Source organism: Pelobates fuscus, chromosome 9, assembly GCF_036172605.1.
Source record: "Pelobates fuscus isolate aPelFus1 chromosome 9, aPelFus1.pri, whole genome shotgun sequence".
Lineage (NCBI taxonomy): Eukaryota > Metazoa > Chordata > Amphibia > Anura > Pelobatidae > Pelobates > Pelobates fuscus.
The window spans coordinates 23,350,996-23,371,361 of record NC_086325.1 but is presented as its reverse complement, the minus strand read 5'-3'; the positions used below and the strand labels follow the sequence as shown (position 1 = coordinate 23,371,361).

The following is a 20,366-nucleotide window of genomic DNA, read 5'->3' as shown; positions in this document are numbered from 1 at the left end:
TGTCCAAAATTATTCATTCAAAAAATACTTTAGTTCAGTCGGATCTGATTTCAATGATATGGCATCTCAGTTTGGACAAATTTTGCTTAGGGAGATTTTGCTGGAGCGAAAATGTATGGATAATATGTATATATTTTACAAAGCACGGAGAGGTGCATTTTCACACCATTTGGTTCACAGATAAAATGGGAAGAGGTATCCAACAGAGGGAGAAAATAATGAGCAGTAAAACATCTATAATTATACATTTATTAAATGTCAACATTTATTGTCTGTTCCTTAACCATCAGTCATGTGTTTTCCATCAATCATTTAATGCCATGGAATTTTGAATCATGAAATAAACAAAGCAGTTAGTTCATTTTCTGTTTCAGTTGTTTTGTGATTCGTACATATGGCAATTTAGAAATCAGACAACTTACCCATGGGCGAATGCCCTAGTCTAACAGATAGTATTTGAACAAAGAAATAATTTTTGAGCAGAAACTTTCTTTTTTGCATTCCAAAGACACGGAACAGCTCAGAAAAAGTATCTTAAATTATAAGATTACTCCAGCCCTTTTTAAAACAATCTAATTTTTAATTTAAAATGCCATATAGGGCATTACTTATAGGTCCCTAGTCACCCCTAAACCCTGTTAAAAAGCAATAAAACGTACCTGTAATCCAGCGTCTGGCAAAGCTCCTAGTGCTGATCTCCACTCCACATACAATATCAGCTCTGCTCTCTCACGCTCCAGTCACAGTCTTCTCATAGAGCATTTTACCAGCTCAGAGCACATGCACCCACAGATGTAAAATATGTGAGAATTGACATTAGGTACAGAGTTCTTGGCTGCCTAAGTGACGAGTGTGGGGGGTGCAACTAGCAATGGTATAACAAGGGTGTAGGGTGTAACAAGTGCAAATTACTCTGGATGTGCAATGTTTCAAGCAGATACACTGCAAATTAAAACTCCTACAACCATGACTACTTCATATCACTAAAGTAGTCATGGTGTTGGAGTAGCCGTTTAACCCCATAAAGACCTCGGACGTATCAGGTACGTCCGACAAAAAACGGTCCTTAAAGAACTAATTAGAGCGCTGGAAGTGATCATGATCGCTTCCAGCCGCTCTAACGGTATTGCAGCAGTGCTGTGAGGCATCGTGCAATACCCCTCCCCTCACTGCCGGGCCGCCAGGGGATGACCAGCTGTGAAAATTCCAAGTTGGAAAACTGAAATGCACACGCTCCAAATAAGGTTTTTTATCCCCCAGAGAACCCGACACAACTATACATGGACAAAATTTAGAAACTATTTAGCATGGGTGTTATTTGGCGGTTGTAGATGCGTAACAGATTTTGGGGCTCATCGTTAGAAAAAGTGTTTTTTTTACATTTTTTTCAGCATATTTTATAAAAAAAATTTATAGTAAATTATATGATATGATGAAAATAATGGTATCTTTAGAATGACCATTTAATGGCGAGAAAAACAGTATATAATATGTGTGGATACAGTAAATGAGTAAGAGGAAAATTACAGCTAAACACAAACACCACAGAAATGTAAAAATAAGAAAATTTAAAAACGGTCTGCTCACTAAGGGGTTAAAGAAGGAGACTTTCACAAAAGAGGTGGAAAGCTTTAGGTTGTGTTAGATGACATACCATATATACTGTAGTATAAGTCGACCCGAATATAAGTCGAGACCCCTAATTTTACCCCCCAAAACTGGGAAAACGTATTGACTCGAGTATAAGACTAGGGTGGGAAATGCAGCAGCTACTGGTAAATGTCTAAATAAAATTAGATCCCCAAATAATTATATTAATTGAATATTTATTTACAGTGCGTGTGTATATCATGAATGCAGTGTGTGTGTTTATGAATGCAATGTGTGTATGAATGCAGTGTGTGTGTGTGTGTGTGTGTGTGAGTGTATGAATGCAGTGTGTGTGTGTATATGAATGCAGTGTGTGTGTATGAATGCAGTGTGTGTGTGTATGAGTGCAGTGTGTGTGTATGAGTGCAGTGTGTGTGTATGAGTGCAGTGTGTGTGTGTATGAATGCAGTGTGTGTGTGTGTGTGTGTGTGTGTGAATGCAGTGTGTGTGTGTGTGAATGCAGTGTGTGTGTGTGTGTGTGAATGCAGTGTGTGTATGAGTGCAGTGTGTGTATATGAGTGCAGCGAGCTTGGTTGCTTCATCTAAGTGTTGCTTCTAAGTGTGTGTGTGGTTGGAGATATTCTGGAGAGTTTTACAGAAGCTTCAACTGTCTAAGAGCTGTGCTAAGAGTTCTTTTTTACTGTTACAGGTAAGATTCATCTGTAGGAAAAGGTTACTGACTGCACAAGGTTTGATTTCCTGTTGGTAATTATAAGGCATTTGATTGGATTAGGTAGCTACTTGCTATTGATTGCTATTTAAATTAGCTATTGTTTGCTAATAAGCAGAGGCCTACCCAGGTGTTAAACATTCCTAGTGGGAGGTGATTTTAGGAGTATATAAGGGTAGTTGTCATTAGCTTGGCTAATAGAGCTTGGTTGCTTCATCTAAGTGTTGCTTCTAAGTGTGTGTGTGGTTGGAGATATTCTGGAGAGTTTTACAGAAGCTTCAACTGTCTAAGAGCTGTGCTAAGAGTTCTTTTTTACTGTTACAGGTAAGATTCATCTGTAGGAAAAGGTTACTGACTGCACAAGGTTTGATTTCCTGTTGGTAATTATAAGGCATTTGATTGGATTAGGTAGCTACTTGCTATTGATTGCTATTTAAATTAGCTATTGTTTGCTAATAAGCAGAGGCCTACCCAGGTGTTAAACATTCCTAGTGGGAGGTGATTTTAGGAGTATATAAGGGTAGTTGTCATTAGCTTGGCTAATAGAGCTTGGTTGCTTCATCTAAGTGTTGCTTCTAAGTGTGTGTGTGGTTGGAGATATTCTGGAGAGTTTTACAGAAGCTTCAACTGTCTAAGAGCTGTGCTAAGAGTTCTTTTTTACTGTTACAGGTAAGATTAATCTGTAGGAAAAGGTTACTGACTGCACAAGGTTTGATTTCCTGTTGGTAATTATAAGGCATTTGATTGGATTAGGTAGCTACTTGCTATTGATTGCTATTTAAATTAGCTATTGTTTGCTAATAAGCAGAGGCCTACCCAGGTGTTAAACATTCCTAGTGGGAGGTGATTTTAGGAGTATATAAGGGTAGTTGTCATTAGCTTGGCTAATAGAGCTTGGTTGCTTCATCTAAGTGTTGCTTCTAAGTGTGTGTGTGGTTGGAGATATTCTGGAGAGTTTTACAGAAGCTTCAACTGTCTAAGAGCTGTGCTAAGAGTTCTTTTTTACTGTTACAGGTAAGATTCATCTGTAGGAAAAGGTTACTGACTGCACAAGGTTTGATTTCCTGTTGGTAATTATAAGGCATTTGATTGGATTAGGTAGCTACTTGCTATTGATTGCTATTTAAATTAGCTATTGTTTGCTAATAAGCAGAGGCCTACCCAGGTGTTAAACATTCCTAGTGGGAGGTGATTTTAGGAGTATATAAGGGTAGTTGTCATTAGCTTGGCTAATAGAGCTTGGTTGCTTCATCTAAGTGTTGCTTCTAAGTGTGTGTGTGGTTGGAGATATTCTGGAGAGTTTTACAGAAGCTTCAACTGTCTAAGAGCTGTGCTAAGAGTTCTTTTTTACTGTTACAGGTAAGATTCATCTGTAGGAAAAGGTTACTGACTGCACAAGGTTTGATTTCCTGTTGGTAATTATAAGGCATTTGATTGGATTAGGTAGCTACTTGCTATTGATTGCTATTTAAATTAGCTATTGTTTGCTAATAAGCAGAGGCCTACCCAGGTGTTAAACATTCCTAGTGGGAGGTGATTTTAGGAGTATATAAGGGTAGTTGTCATTAGCTTGGCTAATAGAGCTTGGTTGCTTCATCTAAGTGTTGCTTCTAAGTGTGTGTGTGGTTGGAGATATTCTGGAGAGTTTTACAGAAGCTTCAACTGTCTAAGAGCTGTGCTAAGAGTTCTTTTTTACTGTTACAGGTAAGATTCATCTGTAGGAAAAGGTTACTGACTGCACAAGGTTTGATTTCCTGTTGGTAATTATAAGGCATTTGATTGGATTAGGTAGCTACTTGCTATTGATTGCTATTTAAATTAGCTATTGTTTGCTAATAAGCAGAGGCCTACCCAGGTGTTAAACATTCCTAGTGGGAGGTGATTTTAGGAGTATATAAGGGTAGTTGTCATTAGCTTGGCTAATAGAGCTTGGTTGCTTCATCTAAGTGTTGCTTCTAAGTGTGTGTGTGGTTGGAGATATTCTGGAGAGTTTTACAGAAGCTTCAACTGTCTAAGAGCTGTGCTAAGAGTTCTTTTTTACTGTTACAGGTAAGATTCATCTGTAGGAAAAGGTTACTGACTGCACAAGGTTTGATTTCCTGTTGGTAATTATAAGGCATTTGATTGGATTAGGTAGCTACTTGCTATTGATTGCTATTTAAATTAGCTATTGTTTGCTAATAAGCAGAGGCCTACCCAGGTGTTAAACATTCCTAGTGGGAGGTGATTTTAGGAGTATATAAGGGTAGTTGTCATTAGCTTGGCTAATAGAGCTTGGTTGCTTCATCTAAGTGTTGCTTCTAAGTGTGTGTGTGGTTGGAGATATTCTGGAGAGTTTTACAGAAGCTTCAACTGTCTAAGAGCTGTGCTAAGAGTTCTTTTTTACTGTTACAGGTAAGATTCATCTGTAGGAAAAGGTTACTGACTGCACAAGGTTTGATTTCCTGTTGGTAATTATAAGGCATTTGATTGGATTAGGTAGCTACTTGCTATTGATTGCTATTTAAATTAGCTATTGTTTGCTAATAAGCAGAGGCCTACCCAGGTGTTAAACATTCCTAGTGGGAGGTGATTTTAGGAGTATATAAGGGTAGTTGTCATTAGCTTGGCTAATAGAGCTTGGTTGCTTCATCTAAGTGTTGCTTCTAAGTGTGTGTGTGGTTGGAGATATTCTGGAGAGTTTTACAGAAGCTTCAACTGTCTAAGAGCTGTGCTAAGAGTTCTTTTTTACTGTTACAGGTAAGATTCATCTGTAGGAAAAGGTTACTGACTGCACAAGGTTTGATTTCCTGTTGGTAATTATAAGGCATTTGATTGGATTAGGTAGCTACTTGCTATTGATTGCTATTTAAATTAGCTATTGTTTGCTAATAAGCAGAGGCCTACCCAGGTGTTAAACATTCCTAGTGGGAGGTGATTTTAGGAGTATATAAGGGTAGTTGTCATTAGCTTGGCTAATAGAGCTTGGTTGCTTCATCTAAGTGTTGCTTCTAAGTGTGTGTGTGGTTGGAGATATTCTGGAGAGTGTTGCTTCTAAGTGTGTGTGTGGTTGGAGATATTCTGGAGATAAGCTGGAGGTAATCTGAGGTATCCAGGAGGATAAATAAAAAAAAAAAAGGTAAAATTTGTTTGATTTAAATTATTCGCCTCATTGGAATGGCAGACTTAGTTCAGTGTAATAGTTGCTATGCATTTGTTTCACGTTCCACTTTTTGGAGGTTTGGTTGTTGTCTAATCTGTAGACAGTTCTCTATCTTGCGGCAGGAGATTGTATTTTTGAAGTCTGAGATTTGTAAATTATCTGGTAAACAAATTCAGGCTGGAACTGCTGCAAAGCCATTGCCGCAGCGACATACTAGGAATGGCAGATGGATTACTGTAGGATCTGGTAGACTTGGAGTTGTGGATAAAAGGCATATTGCACAGTCTGTTGTTCTACATAATTCATTTTCTGCACTTTCAGAGTGTAGTGGTGTTGTGCAGAGAGGCACTGAGGCTAGTGGTGTTATGCAGAGAGGCACTGAGGCTAGTGGTGTTGTGCAGAGAGACACTGAGGCTAGTGGTGTTGTGCAGAGAGGCACTGAGGCTAGTGGTGTTGTGCAGAGAGGCACTGAGGCTAGTGGTGTTGTGCAGAGAGGCACTGAGGCTAGTGGTGTTGTGCAGAGAGGCACTGAGGCTAGTGGTGTTGTGCAGAGAGGCACTGAGGCTAGTGGTGTTGTGCAGAGAAGCACTGAGGCTAGTGGTGTTGTGCAGAGAGGCACTGAGGCTAGTGGCGTTGTGCAGAGAGGCACTGAGGCTAGTGGTGTTGTGCAGAGAGGCACTGAGGCTAGTGGTGTTGTGCAGAGAGGCACTGAGGCTAGTGGTGTTGTGCAGAGAGGCTTGAAGACTATGGTGAGGCCTAATAGAAAGCAGTTGTTGTTGGGGGATTCCATCATAAGAGGTGTGGAGATGGACAATGGTGGTCTTGTGAGGTGTCTTCCCGGAGCTACTGCTCACAGAGACAGGAGACGTATCTGTAATATTGTTAAGCAAGCAAAGCAGGAAGGGGAATTGGATGTACTTGTCCATTTAGGGACAAATGACTTGGCTTGCAATGAGGTTTCAGAGGTTAAGGAAGTTTTTAGTGTTTTTGCCAATGATATACGGCAGGTTGCTTCCACACTGTCATTCTCTGAAGTTCTGCCTGTGCATAACACTCAGAACGACAGGCGGATGCGTATTAGGGACTTTAACTTGTGGCTTGGTGAATGGTGTCGGGAGCAAGGATTTGGCTTTATTGCTCATGGTAGCTCTGTTTGGAATGGAAATAAACTGTACAAAAAAGATGGTTTGCATCTTTCTCAAAAGGGAACAAATGTTCTCAGTGAGCAGTTCAGAGGTTTTGCTAGGATGTTTTTAAACTAGGAGGGGGGGGCAAAAGGGTGATAAAACATCAATCCAATTGTCCCCCAAAACAAGGACAGAAGGTGCCTGTAGCAAGTGTGTTAAAAAATGATAAGCTTAGAGTCATGTCTACAAATGCTCGCAGTTTAGGGAATAAGATCCATGAACTTGTGGCAATAATGGCAACTGATAGTGTAGATTTAGTCGCTGTTACCGAGACATGGTATAATGAGAAAAATGACTGGGACATAGCAATACCAGGGTACTCTTTATATAGAAAAGACAGGGAAGGCAAGAAAGGGGGAGGGGTGGCCCTGTATGTAAAGGATAGCATAACATCTAGCCTAATAAAGGTTAGTGAGGCGAACATAGAGTCCGTTTGGGTTACGTTAGAATTTGGTAATCACACAGTAACTCGTGTAGGTGTGATTTATAGGCCCCCAGGACAAATTGAAGAGTTAGATAATTTACTAGTTGAAGAAATAGCTAAAATGACAATGAAGGGGGAAGTTATCATCATGGGTGACTTTAATCTTCCTGATGTGAATTGGAAAACAAAAATAGCTACTTGTGCCAGGAGCACACATATTCTAAACTCCCTACTGGGATTGTCTCTAAAACAAGTCGTTGAGGAGCCAACTCGTAAAGAGGCCATACTAGATTTAGTGTTAACAAATGGAGATTTGGTATCAGATATTACTGTAGGTGAAAGTTTAGGATCCAGTGATCATCAGTCAGTGTGGTTTAATATAAGAACAGTGACTGAGTCACACCACACAAAAACAAAAGTTTTAGACTTTAGAAAAACAGACTTTTCTAAAATTAGAATATGTGTAAAGGAGTCATTATCAGACTGGAGCAATTTATATGGAGTCCAAAATAAATGGGATTATTTAAAAGTTGCACTACTGAAGGCAACAGAAAATTGCATTAGGCTTGTCAGTAAAAGCAAAAAATTCAAGAAACCACTGTGGTACTCCGCAGATGTGGCCAAAATAGTAAAAAACAAAAAGTTAGCATTTAGTAATTATAAAAAAAACCAGAGTGAGGAAGACAGAATGACCTATAAGATTAGGCAGAAAGAGGCTAAGCAAGTTATAAGAGCTTCCAAATCCCACACAGAAGAGAAAATAGCACAGTCAGTAAAAAAGGGGGACAAAACTTTTTTTAGATACATAAATGAGAAAAGAAAAGTAAAACAAGGATTAGTTAGATTAAAAACAAAAGAAGGAAGGTATGTAGATGAGGATAAAGGTCTAGCTGACTGCCTCAATGAATATTTTTGTTCAGTATTTACAGATGAAAATGAAGGAAAGGGACCTCTGTTAACAAAAAGGATAAATGAGTCATTTATTACACGTGAGTTTACAGAGGAAGAGGTTCTATTTCAACTGTCAAAAGTAAAGACAAATAAGTCAATGGGACCTGATGGAATACACCCAAAGCTATTAAAAGAGCTTAGTGGTGTACTAGCAAAACCATTAACAGATTTATTTAACCAATCATTGATAACAGGAGTAGTCCCAGAAGATTGGAAGTTAGCGAATGTTGTTCCCATTCACAAGAAAGGTAATAGGGGGGAGTCGGGCAACTATAGGCCAGTAAGCCTTACTTCAGTAGTGGGGAAAGTGATGGAAACCATGTTAAAGGATAGGATTGTTGAACATCTAAAAACACATGGATTTCAAGACCAGAGACAACATGGGTTTACTTCAGGGAGATCATGCCAAACTAATCTTATTGATTTTTTTGATTGGGTAACTAAAATTATAGATCAGGGTGGTGCAGTAGACATTGCTTACCTAGATTTCAGTAAGGCTTTTGACACTGTTGCACATAGAAGGCTTATCAATAAACTACAATCTTTGAGTTTGGATTCGAATATTGTTGAATGGGTAAGGCAGTGGCTGAGTGACAGGCAACAGAGGGTTGTAGTCAATGGAGTATATTCGAAGCTTGGGCTTGTCACCAGTGGGGTACCTCAGGGATCTGTACTTGGACCCATTCTCTTTAATATTTTTATTAGTGATATTGCAGAAGGTCTTGATGGTAAGGTGTGTCTTTTTGCAGATGATACTAAGATATGTAACAGGGTTGATGTTCCAGGAGGGATAAGCCAAATGGAAAATGATTTAGGTAAACTAGAAAAATGGTCAGAGTTGTGGCAACTGACATTTAATGTGGATAAGTGCAAGATAATGCATCTTGGACGTAAAAACCCAAGGGTAGAGTACAAAATATTTGATAGAGTCCTAACCTCAACATCTGAGGAAAGGGATTTAGGGGTGATTATTTCTGATGACTTAAAGGTAGGCAGACAATGTAATAGAGCAGCAGGAAATGCTAGCAGAATGCTTGGTTGTATAGGGAGAGGTATTAGCAGTAGAAAGAGGGAAGTGCTCATGCCATTGTACAGAACACTGGTGAGACCTCACTTGGAGTACTGTACACAGTACTGGAGACCCTATCTTCAGAAGGATATTGATACCTTAGAGAGAGTTCAAAGAAGGGCTACTAAACTGGTTCATGGATTGCAGGATAAAACTTACCAGGAAAGGTTGAAGGATCTTAACATGTATAGCTTGGAGGAAAGACGAGACAGGGGGGATATGATAGAAACATTTAAATACATAAAGGGAATCAACACAGTAAAGGAGGAGACTATATTTAAAAGAAGAAAAACTACCACAACAAGAGGACATAGTCTTAAATTAGAGGGACAAAGGTTTAAAAATAATACCAGGAAGTATTACTTTACTGAGAGGGTAGTGGATGCATGGAATAGCCTTCCAGCTGAAGTGGTAGAGGTTAACACAGTAAAGGAGTTTAAGCATGCGTGGGATAGGCATAAGGCTATCCTAACTATAAGATAAGGCCAGGGACTAATGAAAGTATTTAGAAAACTGGGCAGACTAGATGGGCCGAATGGTTCTTATCTGCCGTCACATTCTATGTTTCTATGTTTCTATGTTTCTATGTTTCTATGTTTCTATGTTTCTATGTTTCTATGTTTCTATGTGTATGAATGCAGTGTGTGTGTTTGAATGCAGTGTGTGTGTGTGTGTGTGTGTATGAATGCAGTGTGTGTGTGTGTGTGTGTGTGTGTGTGTGTGAGTGCAGTATGTATGTGAATGCAGTGTGTCTGTGTATGAGTGCAGTGTATGTATGTGATGCAGAGTGTGTTTGTGTATGTGATGCAAAGCCTTGGTGGGGGGTGGGCATTTTTATTATTATTTTTAATTATTATTATTATTTTAATTTTTTTTATATTATTAATATTTTTATTTTATTTTGTATTATTTTAATATTTTTTTTCGTCCCCCCCCCCCCTCCCTGCTTGATACATGGCCAGGGAGGGGGGCTCTCATTCCCTGGTGGTCCAGTGGCATGGGCTGTGTAGGAGGGGGGCTGGCAGAGAGCTGTAACTTAACTTTCCTGCAGCTCCTGTGGGAGCTGACAGGGGAGCTGACCGGAACGCAGGAGGAGGGAGCTGACAGGAGCTGCAGGAAAGGTAAGTTACAGCTCTCTGCTAGCCCCCAACAGGACTGCCGGGCTTGTAATGAGCCCGGTGGTCCTGGTCTGTATTATGGCAATGTAAGTTGCCATAATACAGACATTGACTCGAATATAAGACGAGTGGGGGGTTTTCAGCACAATAAATTTGCCGAAAAACTCGTCTTATACTCGAGTATATATGGTACTTATTTGTAGAGTACCTTATATAAATTGATACACCACACAGAATATATGTTGTTAGTAAGGTTTTAGATATCATGGGATTATTTGTGTTGTGTTAATATAAATATAAGTCAGAGCAGAAGACTAATATAAAGACTGATTCTTGTAAGATGCCAGCAGAGGAGACAAAGAACTGAAAAAGAACATAAGCACAATATTTATATGATCACCATGTCCCCTCAAATAATGCTGTTTATATTATCTGTCTAATTATCTATTTTTCGAATCATTCTCGCCTCTCCTTTTTATTCACACTTTTCACTCTCTCCTCTAGGTCTCACTCACATTTACCACCCACTTTTCTTGCAGATCACAGTGTGTTTGTAACCCTGACTGGACAGGTTCAGCTTGTGATTCTTACAGCCACGTGTGTGCCACCAAGCCGTGCAATAATGGAGGAATATGTCAGCCTCACCATGATGGGTTCAACTGCACATGTCCTGCTGGATACACTGGTAACATAAATATTGATTACTACCAGCATACTCATTGTCTAATTGGGAAAGAACACAAGACATTAATGCTTCGTAACCCTGTTCATCTGACCCATGTTTAAATCAAGGTGTATGCTTGGCCTTAGACTCTAGGTATATGTGTTCATGTGCTTCCCTAGTCACAGGTAGATTAGACATAGCTGCATTACAGAGGAGGATCATTACCAATAATTTCTGTTCCTCTACATCAGGGGTTCCCAACCTGTGCTACGCATACCCCCAGGGGCATGAACCAGTTCCCCCCAAAATTTGGTAACGGTGGAATCAGGGGCGGACTGAGAGGTCGGGCATTTTAGACACCCACCTGAGGAAGGAGCCCATCGCCTTACCACCCTGCCACACTTACAAACAGTTTCTTCAGCCTGCCTGAGTCCGACGCAAATCACAATGACCGCATTTCTTGGGCCAGTCACTGCTCTTCCAGAGGAGGAGTGGCCCAGGGGAGCAGAGGGACATGGAGCCCAGTGTGCATATGATTATATGAAAGCAACTATACTAATTACAAACATTTTTTGAGGGGTACAATTTATGGCAATGGGCTGTCAAGGGGTATACAAATGAAAAAAGGTTGGGAACCACTGCTCTACATAATCTCTTCAGTATATATAACTTGTGGATACGTTTAATATTTAAGAGTCAGCGTTACAAGCATAATGTTGTTTTAAAAAAAAAAAAAGAATATTATTCTTTATTCATGTTTTTTTTTTTTACTATCTATTAATGCAGATCTGTGGGAATACCTTATTTTATTATCACCATTAATAGTAGCCTTTTATAGTATATTTTAGATTGCAGAACACCCAGAAATAGTTAAACTCTAACCTGAATCATAAAAAACAAAATTTTCCCATATAGCCATGGTGTAATAAATGGTGATTTCATTTTATGAGACTACCATTCTATGGAGCTCAGCTATTGCCCTTAGATTTCACTTTTTTTCACCACTCATTACATTTCTCTGAAAATGTTATATTATAAATGGTTTATTTCTAATGTATTCCAATGACCACAGTCTAAAGGGTTTGTTTGACCATAATTATATTGTGTATAGTGGATTATGTTAATTTTATTTATTTGTGCTATGTTTTACCTGTTACAGGTACTCACTGTGAAGTACCCCTTCCTCCTTGTTATTCGGACCCCTGTAAGAATGGAGGAAAATGTCATCAGCTTCCAAACCGTACTGTCTCCTTGTGTCAGTGCCCTGATGGATGGCAAGGTCAGACCTTGTTAAACAGTGACACTGTAAATGTAGTACAATAGAACAGTACACTAGTAACAATGTAACATAGTCATTAACATGTAATAATGTAACATAGTCATACATTAACATAGTAATATAGTAACCTTAAATGATAAGATTTATCATTTATAACAAATAAATAATAGCATAGTAACACAGATAATAGCATAGTAACGTACTCACAGTCAAGTGTTCACATACTAAAGTAAAAAAATGAGTGTCACGCTAAGATGGCAACATAGAAACACAGTATGACATATATAGAAAGTACACAATTGTATAAACGACAGTCAGTGATGGGGGATGCAGGAAGAGGTAAGGAGGGCCCCGGGCAAACATGGCAAACATTATGGCATATTCGTTATATTGTTGTTGTTGTTGTTTTCTGTCTGTCTCTGTATGTATAATTTTGTTTCTTACTGTCAATCACTGTGTACACCTTTTACTCACTCTTTCACCTTTACAATAAGTCTGGTTATTTTTTCAGGTCCCTTCTGTGAAGAAGATGTGGATGAATGCAAAGGAAAGCCTTGTATAAATGGGGGTAATTGTTTAAACAGCCCTGGGAAATACAGTTGCCTCTGCCCTGAGGGTTTCACCGGACAGCACTGTGACGCAAACCAAAACCACTGCCAACCAGGTGAGAGGGGTTATTAATAGAGGGAGAGTGTGGGGTGCCGTTTTTTTGTATTTACTTATAATAAGAACTGATTCCTAGTCACATGTTTTCCTGACTGCCATCATTAGCACTTTAAACGTTTCATTCCATATGATGCTATTGAAAGTGTTTACCAACTGCTTCATTTCTGTAGGGAAGTGTCTTGTGTTCCTCTTTGCCCAGTAAGTTTGGAGTTGGTTCTTCATGTGATATCTGTAGTATTTCCAATCATTTATATTCATTAAGCCTTAAAACAAAATAAATAAATAAAATAATTTCAGTATTTTTATATTAAATATTCATAAATATTTAAATTTATTTTGCTGTTCTACCATACTTTTATATTTTTCTGTATGTATTAGTAACATTTTTAACTAACACAGTTCTTCCCCCAAAATAAATGAGATAAAATATATCTGCTATATAATTAATGGAAATTTTATAGTGTAACCATATTCCACAGCACTTTACATATTAATATATGCTGGGAGAAATATGGATACATGAGTATAAAGATATATCGCTGTCTAATTAGTCTTCCTTTAATTACCTCAGTGCTTAATTTACCTTCTTTTCTTAATTCGAAGTTCTCCTTAACTGACTTTATTCCTATACTCATTTCTTCGATGACTTATTCAACATTTTTCTATATGTCTCGCAGGCAAATGCCAGAATGGGGGTACGTGTCTCAATATTACCGATTCTTTCTTGTGCTTGTGTCCTCCTGGGTATGTTGGGGAGACATGTCAGGAGTACAGGGATGAATGTGAAAGTTCTCCATGCCGAAATGGTGGATTGTGCAGGAATCAGGTCAACTCATATTCCTGCGATTGTATGAAAGGCTTTGAGGGGGAGAATTGTGAACTGAATTCTCAGGACTGCACCAACAGGTAAAAGGGAGATCAGGGTCAAGAGATAAAACAGAGTATAAAGATACACGAGAGAGGAATATGACCAAAATAAATGGTGGAATGAAATGTAACTCTAATAGAATACCTAAACGTTTACTGCAACCAAAGGGTGGAATATATTGTTGGAGAGGTTCTAGGTCATTTCTTCTCAAACCAAGGCCACAATCTAATATTTATAGATAAGTTTTTCAAATGATTTAATATATTTTTCAAATGTAAAATCTATGGGAATTTTTGTATACAAACTATTTGAAAAGTTTAGCTAAAAATATTAAATCATTTGAAACAATTATCCAAAAAATATTAAATTAAGGCAAAAATCCTCCAGTACAGGAAGCACTCTAGCTTTTTTCATTACCTGCACTGGAACATAACATGATAGTCTACAAAATAAAGAAAAACCAAGAGAAAACGATCATATTTTGCTCTATTTATTAATAACATTAATAACATTAAGTAACAAAAAAATCGGTGGAAGTCTTTCTTTTGGAATTATAGACTTACCCCTTGGTTAGTATGCCCCTGTTGTGATCAATTATGTATGAATTGCCTTGTAAAATTTGTCAAATTTAAAACTGCTTTTTATTTATTTGTTTTTTTCCGCTTATTTAGAAAATTGGTCAGACTAGATGGGCCGAATGGTTCTTATCTGCCGTCACATTCTGTGACGTTTCTATGTTTCTTGAATCTGTATTTTGTATTTATTTTGGTCTTTATGATAGCATCACTACTTAGAAATACATGTTCTGGGTGCGCCCCCAATTCCCCTTTTTCCGTCATGTATGAATTTCATAAGCTGTGACAAAACAGCTAATAGTGATATGTGGAAAATATCAGACATATTTAAAGTGAGTAAAGTATTGTAGGATCTTAAAAGGATTTTTGGAGGAGCGTATCTTTAATGTGTCTCCATATCTCTCAAAATATACCTACAGCTCCTGCTTCAATGGCGGCACTTGTGTTGATGGCATCAACAGCTTCTCCTGCCTGTGTCCGGAAAGGTTCGCAGGTGACCAGTGTCAACACAAGCTGAGTCACTGCAATCCACAGCCCTGCGTCAATGGTGGCACCTGCAACGACCTTCCAAACGGCTATCACTGCTCCTGTACCCACAGTTACACCGGGATCAACTGTGAGGTAAGGGAAATTCTGATAAAATAATAATATATGAAAGCATAGGGTGGACAAAACTCTCACGTGGAGGTATGTCATGATATAGCCCTATGTGATTTACAGGAAAACCATTCTCCTGGGGTTTCAGGTACAGGCAGTCTAGTGTGTCGGATATTACCATTATATAATTTACCAAGATGCACATAATTTGCACACAGGTCCCCGTAGATTTGTGTATCTTTGCTCCTTGTCAAAATGGAGGAACCTGCTCTCAAACCAGAACAACATACAGTTGCATCTGTGAATTGGGATGGATTGGACGTCACTGTGAGACACCTCTGATGACCTGCAAGGCGACAGCTGCCCGAGAAGGTATCTACAACATTTATCGATTAATTCCACTTCCATTTTCCTCTATTAGAAACCTGATATTTTTAATTTTACCATCTCCCTTTCTCATCCAAACCAGGAATAGATCCAAACTCTCTCTGCGGTGGGCATGGCAATTGTGTGGATTCTGGGTTGTCTCATGTGTGCCGATGTTTCTTTGGATACTCTGGCCCAAAGTGCCAAGAGAAGATTGATCCATGCCAACCAAATCCATGCCACAATGGTGGTTACTGTAAGCAAGTCTCTGGTTCTTTCACCTGTCAGGTAAGATTAAAAGAAGTAAGAAGATCCTATGAGAAGTACAATAGAAGAGCCACAGGAAGTTAAAAGTTTACTCCAAACACCATGACAACTTCAGTGTTTTTAAAGTGGTGGTGGTGCTTGAAGCCTGTATGTAAAGCATTACAGTTTCAAATGCAGCACATACAGAGATATTTTAGATGGCTGCCGGTGGTGTAATTTCCCCTCTGGCAGCGTCATCAGCCAACTCAGTACAAGCGTTCTGGTATGGCTAAGGACAATTCTGTGCATTTTCTTACCACAGAGAGTCATTCACTAGCTGAGAGCGTACTCCTACCATCATAGGCACTACAGCGGTCTACCGTCGTTACGATGCTTGGAGTAAACTTTTAAGAATGTCATAGTTAGAGAAGAAGGATGACAAGAACAGTAGTGACAGACATATCTATGGTAAAGCCACTGAAACGTATAAGAGGATATTAAGCAAAATGAGGAAGTTTGTGAAATAGGAATTGTTTAATTAGTGAGTCTAGAGAAAATCTAGAGGAATTGGAAGCTAGGTGGAAACAGGAGAGAAGTGTAGTTGTATCTTTTGGTTGGTAAATGTATTAGTGGTGTAAATGATGTGAGAATAGTCCATGTTTTATGTGTTCAGAATGCAGAATTATATATTTATAAAAATAATGTCAGAGTCTTTTCTGTCTCCTATCCTGTAGTGCGCCCCTGGATACCTTGGGGAGACCTGCACTGAGAGGGACCCTTGCCTGTCACAACCGTGCTTCCACAATGGGCAATGTGTAGCACAGGGGGGAAGCTACCAATGTATATGTCCTTCTGGAACTCAAGGTGAGAGGATTGGTGATCACTGTGAAGGTACAGATAGAAAGGTAAACACGGTATAGAGGGAGATGGAGTTAATGGGTAAACGATTCCGGTGATAACCAAAAGGCAGGCAACCTAGGGAATGTATAAAAACACAAGAATACAATAAAATAATGTTGTCAGTATTCAAATAAAATAGTTCCGAATAAAAAGTAATCCCCCTTTAAATGCAATATAAGCTCTTGGGTAGATGGTAGGGGAAGATGGTAGATTCTTCTACTGGATAGTAGGTTCCTTGGTAAGATCCAAATGTAAAGAACAGGAAATACAAAAGTGCAATAAATCAATAAAAGCGTGGTGTATACTCTTACTCACATTTAATGCAGCTATGACCAGCTCCAGTTGTAGTAGCGTACAGTGGTATAATCCCCACTTACGGGATATGTGGATAAGTGTTCGAAGGAGAGGTAGTTTTGTTGAACCCAAAATGACAAGAATATAAAAAGGCAGATAACAGTCCTCTCTGTTGCAATAAAAATATGCTAAAATAATAATTGCAGTGAATACTCACTGTCCTGATTCTCCTAACTGTCCTGGGTCTGCTGTATCAGTCACAATAAGAGACTCATCACCTGTCTATCTGCATTTTTACTAATGTTCAGCTTTTTGGGGGCACCACAGAAGTATCAAAAAAGTGCAGCATGAATGCACCATTAAACAAAATGGCATTGTATGAGACCCATCCAGGAAATTAGCTCTGGATGGGTCTCCTGACATTACTACAACATCACTTACTGACTCAATAATGGCTCTCTCAGACAGACTTCATAACTCATATGGTGGTAAAAGCTGACTACTTCTTTAGGGAATCATTTCTTTATCTCCTGCCAGTAATATCTCATTTCAGTAGTCTACTTAAACATTTTTACAACATTGTTTGCCCTCCATGTTGGTTAACCGAGGAACCCGAAGTTTCTGAGCTGCATTTCTCACGATGCCTTGCCAGCACAATTGGTGTGCCACGCTTAGCCCAATCTGCATTAGAGTGTGTATGCTAACTGTAAACATCCTGCATGCACCATTTTATTGATTGCTTTGACTAACTCAGTCTTACTCCATTTTCTCAGGTGACCACTGCCAAATTAACTTTGATGACTGCACCCCTCTAACATCTGAGCCACGCTGCTATAATGGGGGGACTTGCAAGGACGAGATTGGAAGCTACTCCTGTTTGTGTCCCCCGGGGTATGTCGGGCCCAGGTGTGAAGGGGATGTGAATGAGTGTTTATCCAATCCCTGCCACCTACAGGGAACACAAACCTGTGTGCATCTTGAGAATTCCTACAAATGCCAATGCCATCCCCATTATACAGGTATGGTGTGAATAATGCTTAAATACTCTGATGTGGGACAGCCCTTCCTGTCTCTTCACTGTTCTATCTCTTTTGACTTATTGCTTGTACTTTATGCATATTATATTTTTGTTTTTCCTCCTCCTCTATCATTCCCTCACAATCATTACAAATACAACTTATCCCAGTCTCCCTTTCTTCTTCATTGTTCTTTTTTGCCAATCCTGAGTATCTTGCTCATTCTTGCCTTCTTTCCCTTTGCTCCTAACCCTTTATTCTTCACACAATCTCACTTCTTTCTCTCTATTGTATTTGTGTTCTTCTGTCCTGTACTCCCAATCCATGTTCCCTGCCATCTCCTTTTCTTCTAATATCACCGTTTTATTTTCCTTTTACCAAATACTTTCCTAATTTACTGGGTAATTTGACCTGTCCTTTCTCCCTTATCTCACCCTGCTGTCCTCTTATGTCCACTTTCACCTTTCTCATGTTCTCCATCTCCCACTTCTCTTTTCCTTTATCTTTCTCCCTCTGGTTAGTCCTGTCCTCTTTTGCTCTCTCTGGTCATTTCTCTTGATTTCTCATCTCTCTATGTCATCTGTGTTGTAATCTCTTTCTCCATCATCTATTTTCTACTCCGACCATATATCTCCATCCCTATCCTGCTCCGTCTATTGATCTCACCTATATTCTACTCTGGCATCTCTCTCCATCCTTATCCTGCTCCGTCTATTGATCTCACCTATATTCTACTCTGGCCATCTCTCTCCATCCCTGTCCTGCTCCGTCTATTGATCTCACCTATATTCTACTCTGGCATCTCTCTCCATCTCGATCCTGCTCCATCTATTGATCTCACCTATATTCTACTCCGGTATCTCTCTCCATCCTTATCCTGCTCCATCTATTGATCTCACCTATATTCTACTCCGGCCATCTCTCTCCATCTCGATCCTGCTCCATCTATTGAGCTCACCTATATTCTACTCCAGCCATCTCTCTCCATCCCTATCCTGCTCCATCTATTGATCTCATCTATATTCTACTCTGGCATCTCTCTCCATCTCGATCCTGCTCCATCTATTGATCTCACCTATATTCTACTCCGGCATCTCTCTCCATCCCTGTCCTGCTCCGTCTATTGATCTCACCTATATTCTACTCCAGCCATCTCTCTCCATTCCTATCCTGCTCCATCTATTGATCTCACCTATATTCTACTCCGGCCATCTCTCTCCATCCCTGTCCTGCTCCGTCTATTGATCTCACCTATATTCTACTCCAGCCATCTCTCTCCATCCCTATCCTGCTCCATCTATTGATCTCACCTATATTCTACTCCGGCATCTCTCTCCATCCTTATCCTGCTCCATCTATTGATCTCACCTATATTCTACTCCAGCCATCTCTCTCCATCCCTGTCCTGCTCCGTCTATTGATCTCACCTATATTCTACTCCGGCCATCTCTCTCCATCCCTGTCCTGCTCCGTCTATTGATCTCACCTATATTCTACTCCAGCGTCTCTCTCCATCCCTATCCTGCTCCGTCTATTGATCTCACCTATATTCTACTCTGGCATCTCTCTCCATCCTTATCCTGCTCCATCTATTGATCTCACCTATATTCTACTCCGGCCATCTCTCTCCATCCCTGTCCTGCTCCGTCTATTGATCTCACCTATATTCTACTCCAGCATCTCTCTCCATCCCTGTCCTGCTCCGTCTATTGATCTCACCTATATTCTACTCTGGCATCTCTCTCCATCCTTATCCTGCTCCGTCTATTGATCTCACCTATATTCTACTCCAGCGTCTCTCTCCATCCCTATCCTGCTCCGTCTATTGATCTCACCTATGTTCTACTCTGGCATCTCTCTCCATCCTTATCCTGCTCCATTTATTGATCTCACCTATATTCTACTCCGGCCATCTCTCTCCATCCCTGTCCTGCTCCGTCTATTGATCTCACCTATATTCTACTCCAGCATCTCTTTCCATCTCGATCCTGCTCCATCTATTGATCTCACCTATATTCTACTCCAGCCATCTCTCTCCATCCCTATCCTGCTCCGTCTATTGATCTCACCTATATTCTACTCCTTGGCCATCTCTCTCCATCCCTGTCCTGCTCCGTCTATTGATCTCACCTATATTCTACTCCAGCATCTCTCTCCATCTCGATCCTGCTTCATCTATTGATCTCACCTATATTCTACTCCAGCCATCTCTCTCCATCCCTATCCTGCTCCATCTATTGCGCTCACCAATATTCTACTGTGGCATCTTTCTCCATATCGATCCTGCTCCATCTATTGAGCTCACCTATATTCTACTCCAGCCATCTGTCTCCATCCCTATCCTGCTTCATCTAGGGATCTTACCTATATTCTACTCCGGACATCTCTCTCCATTCCTATCCTGCTCCATCTATTGATCTCACCTATATTCTACTCCGGCCATCTCTCTCCATTCCTATCCTGCTCCGTCTATTGATCTCACCTATATTCTACTCCAGCCATATCTCTCCATCTCAATCCTGCTCCATCTATTGATCTCACCTATATCCTACTCCAGCCATCTCTCTCCATCCCTATCTTGCCCCATCTACTGATCTCACCTATATTTTACTCTGACCATCTCTCTCCATCCTTATCCTGCTCCATCTACTGATCTCTCACTTATATTCTACTCCAGCCATCTC

General features: G+C 39.8%; 1 protein-coding gene across 2 annotated transcripts in view; it reads left to right on the top strand.

Moving 5' to 3' along the window:
- Window positions 1-20,366, top strand: part of NOTCH4 (notch receptor 4) — a 57,498-nt gene that overhangs the window by 26,039 nt on the left and 11,093 nt on the right. For both annotated transcript variants that reach the window (XM_063431525.1, XM_063431524.1), the window contains exons 14-22: window positions 10,751-10,896; window positions 12,035-12,154; window positions 12,666-12,818; window positions 13,498-13,726; window positions 14,683-14,884; window positions 15,079-15,232; window positions 15,330-15,514; window positions 16,207-16,336; window positions 17,440-17,685. In XM_063431525.1, coding sequence (XP_063287595.1) covers window positions 10,751-10,896; window positions 12,035-12,154; window positions 12,666-12,818; window positions 13,498-13,726; window positions 14,683-14,884; window positions 15,079-15,232; window positions 15,330-15,514; window positions 16,207-16,336; window positions 17,440-17,685 — 1,565 coding nt within the window. The remainder of the gene's footprint in view (window positions 1-10,750; window positions 10,897-12,034; window positions 12,155-12,665; window positions 12,819-13,497; window positions 13,727-14,682; window positions 14,885-15,078; window positions 15,233-15,329; window positions 15,515-16,206; window positions 16,337-17,439; window positions 17,686-20,366) is intronic.